Source organism: Hypanus sabinus, chromosome 9, assembly GCF_030144855.1.
Source record: "Hypanus sabinus isolate sHypSab1 chromosome 9, sHypSab1.hap1, whole genome shotgun sequence".
In the NCBI taxonomy this organism is placed as follows: Eukaryota; Metazoa; Chordata; class Chondrichthyes; order Myliobatiformes; family Dasyatidae; genus Hypanus; species Hypanus sabinus.
Window position 1 is genome coordinate 29,341,998 of NC_082714.1, and position 8,279 is coordinate 29,350,276.

An 8,279-nucleotide genomic window follows, 5' to 3' on the forward strand; every position below is an offset into this window, starting at 1 on the left:
AGAATGAAATAATTGTTACTCTGGATCCCATGCTGTACAAAAAAAGATAAAGAACATACTAATAATGAAAAATAAAAACACAAGATAGCTTATAAATAAATTGTATGTCCTAAAGTGACAGAAGATGTATAAGTGTCTGGAAATGAGATGATTGACAGGAATGGTTGTTGGGAGTATGGAGAGGTAAGTTAATAGTTGGAGGTGTTGTCCAGCCCCATACTTGGGGAAAGTAACTGTTTTTGAATCCTGCGGTCATGGCGTGGATGCTATATAGGCTCCTCCCTCATTAGAGTGGGACAAACAGTCCATGTTATTGGCCTTTTTCCGGCACCTTTCTTTATGTGTACTTGATGGTGGGTAGGCTGGTGATGTTTTGGGTGGTTTTGACTACCTATTGTAGAAACTTCCTGTCTGCTGCAGTGTAGTTTCCATTTCATGCAGTGATGCAGCTTTTGAGGGTGCTCTCTATAGGATGACGTGAGTATAGTCCAGCCAAGAGTTTGAAACTGCTTGCAGCTTCCATTGCTGAGCCGCTGATGTAAAGAGACGTGTGAGTTTTCCTGAAGCTGATAACCATTTCCTTTCTTGTTAACATTAAGGAAGAGGTTAATTGTCTGGCATCAGACCTCAAGTTCTTTTACCTCCTCTCTGTATCTCATCCTTGTTGGTGATGAGCCCCACTACTGTTGTGTCATCAGTGAACTGGACAACGTGATTACTCGGGTGTTTGGTTGTGCAGTCACGCATGAGAAGTGTATACAGCAGTGGGCTCAGCACACTACCCTGGGGTCATCCATGCTGAGGATGATGGGGAGGGAAGAGCAGTTGTGTATCCAGACTGAAGTGTTCCTTAAGAAGTCCAACACACAGTTGTACAGTGGTGTAAAGGTCCATGGGACAATAGTGATGAATGCCAAAATGAAATTCAGAATCAGCATTCTGACACAAGTGTCCTTGTTTTCTAGATGTCAGGGCCAGGTGCATGACAGATGCTATTGCATCTGCTGTACAGCAGTTCTGTCACAAAGCAAACTGCTGAGTGCCCACCGTGACAGGAATGGAGTTTTTGATGTGTGCCATTACCAGCCATTCAAAGCACCAAACGGCAGACATCAGTGCCGCAAAGGCAGTAGTCATATAGTTCTGAAAGTGTGGAGTTCTTTGCTGAAGAGATGAAGAAGGGATTTGAACCATGCGGAAACAGCAGCCAGAATGAAGAAGTGTTGAAGAATCCCATGAAGACGTCAGTGAGCTGATGTACACACTCCCTGAGTACTCGGCCCAGGATACTATCTGGCCTGGCTGCCTTATGGTAGTTGACTCGCTGCAGATGCATGGATATTTAGAGAAGACTTGCACCTACCACTTCAACCACATAACGTTTCCTTTGTGAAAGCCAATGAAAAGTGTTCACTTGGGGCTTCAGGTGATCCTTCTAGCTGTGCATAGACTGCCCATTGTACCTAATAAACTTTAGTTTTCCTTGGTTATTTTTTCTTACCCTTAAAACTTATAGAACATTTCTATATTTACCTTAATCCTGTTCACGAGTGATTTTGAGTGACCCCCCCCTCACCCATCCATATTTTCTTTCCAAGCATCTCTCGATACTTTAAAATACTTCTGAAGAGTCTCTCATCCGTCTCTGTCCGAGGACACCAGAGAGTTAATGACCACACAGTCACTGCTGAGCATGCAAGGAGAAAGAGCTCAGCAGACTTTACCCAGCAAAGGCTGTGGGCCTGGACGGCATCAGCCCAAAGGTACTCAAGCTGTGCAGTCTTTCAATACATCTTTAATCTGAGCCTGAGTGTGGTGAGGGTCCACCACAGGATGTAGAAAACATCCTGCCTAGTTCCAGCATCCACGATGACACATCCCAGTGGCTACAGGAAAGTGGCACTAACCTCACACGTTACGAAATCATTCGAAAGACTGGTCCTGACATCTCTGGACCATCGTAAATCCATCACTGGACCAACTACATATTGGAGACGAAGACGGCCACAGTACGTGAGATTGCAGAGCTGTGTATCGGACACTACAGTTAGCAATACAGAGGCTCCCCAGGGGACTATTCAGTCCCCCTTCCTGTTCACTGTCTACACCTTGGACTTCAGATACAACTTGGATCCTGCCACCTGCGGAAGTTTTCAGACGATTTGGCAGTTGTGGGCTGTATCAGCCGAGGTCAAAAGGCTGAGTACGGAAGAGCGGTGGACAACTTTGTTGAGCAGTGTGGACTAAATCACCTGCAGCTCAACATCACTAAGACAAGGGAGTTTGTATTCCCATCTTCATCAAGGGAATGGATGTGGAAGTCATTTGAGACTACAAAAACTTGGGACCACCTGGACAATAATTTGGACTGAACTAAAAGTGGAGGAGCTCTGTACAAGAAGGGACAGAGCCAACTGTACTTCCTAAGGAGGCTTTCGCCATTCAACATCTGCAGTACCATGCTGATGTCCTATGACTCAGTGATGGCCAGCATTTATTCCATGCTGTAGTCTGCTGGGGCAGCAGGGTGAAAGCAGCTGACACCAAGAAGATTGATAAGCTCGTCAGGAAGGCTGGTTCTGTTCTGGGGGTAGAACTGGATTCCCTAGTATTTGTTTCTGAGAGAATGATGTTGCAGAAGCTACAGAGCATTCCGGACAATCCCTCTCACCCCTCCATGACATACTGAACAAACAGAGGGGCACTTTAGTAACAAACTGATCCCATCGAGGTGCATCACTGAACACCACAGAAGATCTTTTCTCCCTGTGGCTGCAAGACTCTACAACTCCCTTCTTAAGTATACAAGTATATGGTTACATTGCACATCTATATTTTGCACTATTACTTTTTAATGCACATTTTATATATTCTTTCATATCTCAATGCTTTCATTTTGTATTTTAAAGTGTATATTTCTAGCTGAGGAACCTTGCCACAATAATTTCCTTTGGGATAAATAAAGTTTCATCTTATCTCATGTGTGTTGCTTTTGTCTTATGTTATTAGTTGAGATTGCCTGTCATGGGTTTTTTTTATCACCCCCCCCCCCAATCCAATTCCAACCCTCAACATCCTTCAACATCCAGTTTCCTATACTTGTACTCCTGTATTTTACTCTGACAGAACAGGATGCTCTTGAACTATTGCTCTTTCTCCTTTGAATTCCTGCCAGTGCAAATGGAAACATGCCTACCAGATGATCCTAATCAATCTTTACCAGATCCTCCCTTATAATAAAGAAAATGGCATTCCTCCAATTTTAGACATTCACTGCTGGTCTATCTTGTTCCTTATCCATAACTACTAAAATAAATGAACATTTCTAAAATGATTACCCACTGACACTACACTCCCTCCACTTGAAAAGCTACATTTTCCAAGATCCAATAATATTCCTTCCCTCCTATCAACATACTGTCAAAAAGTTCTAGATGACTCAAAAAAAGTTGCCCCTGTGCTTATAACTATGAAGACAATTTAGTTCTTATTTGAGAAATGCAAATTCCCCAGTGTGAATACACGACTTTTATTGCATCTCTCTGATAGGCCTACATTTCTGTATTTCTATATCTTGTTGATCACTGGAAAGGCTGTAATATCCTTCCCCCCACCCCCGACAATTCATTTTGGTATTCCTAATCTCTATCTATAATGGCCTTACTTGAAGATCCATCTAGGATAATGCAGAAAACATTGAGAAAAGATTTACAAGGATGTTGCCAGGATTCAAGGGGCAGAGTTAGAGGCGAGATTGGTCAGACTTGGTCTTCATTTCTTGGAATATAGCAGAATGAAGGGCAGCCTGATATAAGTGTTTAAAATTATGAGGCCCATAGATAACCCAATGGTAACAGTCTTTTCCCCTGCCCCCATAGTAGGGGGGTTCAAAATTGGGTGCATGGGGTTAAGGCAAAAGGGAAAGATTTAAATATGATCGAAGGGGCAACATTTTACACACAAAATGGTGAGTACATGGGATGAACTGCCAGAAGTGGTTGAAGCAGTTTCATTAGTATCAATGAAGAAGCACATGAAGGGGCAAGGTTTAGGTGGGCATTGGCCAAACTCAGGAAATTGAGACCATCTGCTTGGGCACCATGGACTGATTAGATCAAATGGCTTGTATCCACGCTGTATTGCACTACGAATCTGCCATTCAGTATCTTCCCTCAATACCAGAATTCCCCAGTATGAATACACTACTTTTATTGCATCTCTCTGATATGCCTACATTTCTGTATTTCTATATCTTGCTGATCACTGGAAAGGCTTTAATACCACCCCCACCCCCCCCCAGCAAACTGACAATTAATTTTGGTATTCCTAATCTCTATTTATGATGGCCGCACTTGAAGATTGAAGCTGAACTGGATTTCAGCGATCCATCTGCAGGCTGTAACAAATCCAACATACTAGAGCAGGACTCCTAAGCCTTTTTTTAAAAAAACACCATGGACCCCAACTATTAACTGATAGGTCTGTTGACCCCAGGTTGGGAACCCCTGGACTAGAAGAATAATTGAAGCACACCTCAACAAGTCAGAGTGGTCAACCACAAGAGCAGTGGAGGGTGATAAGTAAACGCTTTGAGAATCCATAAGGGCAGGCATGCTAGAAGAATCATTTCAAACATCGACAAAGATACTGATTCTGCTCTATCAGAATTCAAGGGAATAAGATAAAAAAACAATGCAGTTGAACAATCCAGACCAAGATGTAACAAAGCTAGTGCAGCATATAATGTAAAATTTCAAGCAGGTGAACAAATGTCCAGAAATGCAAAACGAAAGACCAGTGGTAAACAGCAGATCACACAGAAATTGCATTTTTAATTGTAGATTTGGGCAGAAGATGGAGAAAACAAAGCAAATATTTATGATTGGGCAGAGACCAAGTTTACCCATATGAAATATGTCCCCATCCAAGAGAGGGTGATATGCACTCACGCTGATAATGAATCCAAGTGTTTTAAAGCCAAGAAATATGCTAAACATAGCAGAAAAATTAAGAATTGCAGTAAATCCTAAGAAACGAGTGTGTTAGAAAGAATGGCAGTGGATATAGTTACAAAGAACAGCAGCTGGATTCATCACTGCCAAGTTAAATCATCCTTAAATGTTTTTTGTAATACGAATTGTGATAAGATGCTGATGTCAGACTCTATAGTGAGATAATGCATAAAGTTCACGGGGTTTCCAATACAACCTCACATTAGAATGATTTCTTTGGCTTCATTGTCAGTACATCCATATACATTTTCAGAAATAAATTTCCAAAATCCCCTCTAAAGACCCCATGCCATCAACAACTATTAATTTGCAACATTTAAAAAAAACTATGAAAAGCTGTGAAAACACACTCAAAATGCCGGTGGAACACAGCAGGCCAGGCAGCATCTATAGGAAGAAGCACTGTTGATATTTCGGACCGAGACCCTTCGTCAGGACTGACCATTTTGTGTGTGTTGTTTGAATTTCCAGCATCTGCAGATTTCTTCGTGTTTGCTCTATGAAAAGCTGTGATTTGACCAAATCAAGACAACTGGAAGTTCAGACTAAGTACATTTTTAGATAACACTGGAGTTCCAAGGAAGGTCTCTTTCCTTGGAACTCAGTGCTATCCTATTTGAGTGTTTGTTTGCAGCATTTACAGTTTTCCTGTCCTTCATTTACTAATGAATAAATACATAGTCACTTCCATAGCAGAAATAGTGACCTTGAATTTTGCCTCTGCTCCATAGCTCTCTTTTGATTTGTTCACCTCAGATGATATATTTCCCCTACCAGCTTTTGACCAAAACTCACTTTCACTAGCACATCTCTTTGCTTACAAAATGCTAGGCTCTAATTCATCCCAAGTGGCTTTCAACTCAAATTCCACTTCACTATTTCAAATTCCACCCTCGTATCTAAATGATCCTGAACAAGCAAGCTCTGATGACCATAACCAGCATAAATTAACTTTTTTTCTTCTTTTCACACTGATTGTTTCCAACATGTGATTTTTTTTAAAAAAAATATAGATAAATACACTATGAGACACACATTTTCAATACTGTCAATTTTGAATATGTTATGGTAGCAGCTCAAATTGTGATATCAAACTGGTATTCAAGGGGAATTTGCTAAAACTATTTACCTTTATATACTGCAGTCCCTCAGCCTCCATTTCGAAACACAAAACCAACTCAATTCAGTAGAAACTTCTCCAGGAATTTTTTAGAAAAATCCAGATCTGACTTGTCTTGCTTTGGTATTGTTTTTAATTTCACATAGTAAATAACATCTGACTCAGGGGCAGAAGTAGAACCACATACACTGTCCGCAATTTTGCAAGTTAAAATTTAAGTCTAAGCAGAATACTCATATTACAAAAAAGATGAATTTTTAGATCACATACAACGCAGACTGATTTTTGGAGAGGACTAAACACAAAGTGCTGGAAGTACTCAGGTCAGGCAGTGTTGGAAGAACTGATCAACTTGAAACATTTCTCTTGTAGCACATGCTATCTGACTTCCTGAATACTTCAAGCAGTTTTTACCTTCACTTTCCATGCCCATCGTTTGCAGTGTTTTGCATTTGGAAAGTTCCACGTTTATGCAATTATCTGGTCAAGTTAGAATGCAACATTTATGCATCTGTGAATAAAGATTAAACTCGAATGTGTCCAGGACTTGCCACTGTGCATGAAATGCTCCCGTCAGTTGTCAAATAGAGAAGCATTACAACAAAAGTCAAAATGCCAATAAGCGTTAGAGTAATACATTATGAACTTCACTAATCACACTTGAATTAACAATAATTCCAAAATAATATAGCCATATTTTGGTGAAATGTAAGCTCAAGCAAGATCATTGATTAAAATATTGTGTACTCTCGCAATAACAGCATGCGCTGTACCAAATTACTGAATCGAAACCACTCTCCATTACCACCTCGTTGCCACTTACGTTAAACATTAAAAAGCTTTCGTGTGATATTTACAACGCGATAACCACACGCTGAGACAAACCAACATATCACAGCCAGCGCATTGTGTTTGACAGCACTAGGCCCTGAGCACAGCCTCGAACTCCAGAAGAGACGGAACCCGTGGTGTAGCTAACGCTGATGGAGCCATTGGGAGGTTGCTCAGGACTTGTACATTCTTCCGGGAGTGTCGAATTTCGGGCACGGGGTGTCCTCCGGCAGAGGGTGGGCGTCTGCCGACGGCGGGTGGGTGGGAAATGGGGAGCCCCACCGCTTTCTTTAGGCCGCGTTCCGCTCACTCACCTTGGGTCCCAGTCATTCCAGCGCTGCCGCTTGTTCAACCGAGTGCTCAGGGGTCTTTGGCTCATTACCTTCCCAACAACATGTCATCCGCCTTCGAAAGGTGCGCCTGCCACCCCCAGTCGGATCCGTTTGCAGTTGGGAGACGAGGCGAGCCGAGGGGAGGCAGGCGGGCGGACCCTGGCTGACGGAGCGTCGGACAGAACGCCGTGGGACTGGAGCCTGAAACCCCTTCCCCCGGACAGCGGCTGAGCTGCAGGCGCGACTTTCGGTTCCGCTCGGCAAGCGGGCGGCTGAAATCGGGCGGCGACGGCGGCAGCGGCAGCAGCTCCTTCTCTGGAATGGAGCGGGGGATGCTGGGAGCAGCCACGTGACGGGAAGCCGATGCTGCACCTCCCCGCCAATAGGTGTCAACACGTGTGTCCGACTGGAGAGTCACCATGTAGGGTAACCTCCTCAAGGCAGACCTGGCAACGTTTACTGCGACTATTATAATATCACTGACGCTGGTTCAACTGAAGGAACATTGAAAGCCATTCGCCACGCTTTTGCTTTGTCATGTCAACAAGAGGTACTTTGAAGTAGACTAATGAGATCAAAATTAGGCCTGGAATTTACAGTGGGAAAAATAGGGTAAATTGGACAACAAGCACAGATGAACCTAAGGTGTACTCATTCACAAAATGTGTATGTCATTGTCAAGGCCAGTATTCATTGTTTTTTAATGTCGCCTACATCATCTCAGAGGGCGGTTAATAGTCAGTCTCGGTGGGCCCAAAGTCATCTATATTTCCAGACTTTTCAAGGGTGAGACATAACCTTTTGAGAAAGAAATTGCTAATTGAGTTGATTTACGCAAAAACATGAAGAACTCACTAATTGTACTTATGAGTAAATTACTAATTTTTTTAAATTCAGGAGAAACACAGTTATAGTGTCAAACAATTAATAAACCACAAAGTAAGGGGAAGTCTTGTCTGTAGTTAATTAAAATAGGAGAATTTT

The 8,279-nt window shown here is 42.4% G+C and overlaps 1 protein-coding gene across 2 annotated transcripts in view; it reads right to left on the bottom strand.

The window, feature by feature from the left end:
* The window catches only part of smg1 (SMG1 nonsense mediated mRNA decay associated PI3K related kinase), a 145,497-nt gene extending 137,646 nt beyond the window's left edge, over window positions 1-7,851 (bottom strand). For both annotated transcript variants that reach the window (XM_059979383.1, XM_059979382.1), the window contains exon 1: window positions 7,278-7,851. In XM_059979383.1, coding sequence (XP_059835366.1) covers window positions 7,278-7,342 — 65 coding nt within the window. In that variant the 5' untranslated portion in view covers window positions 7,343-7,851. The remainder of the gene's footprint in view (window positions 1-7,277) is intronic.
* Between the last annotated feature and the right edge of the window lie 428 nt (window positions 7,852-8,279).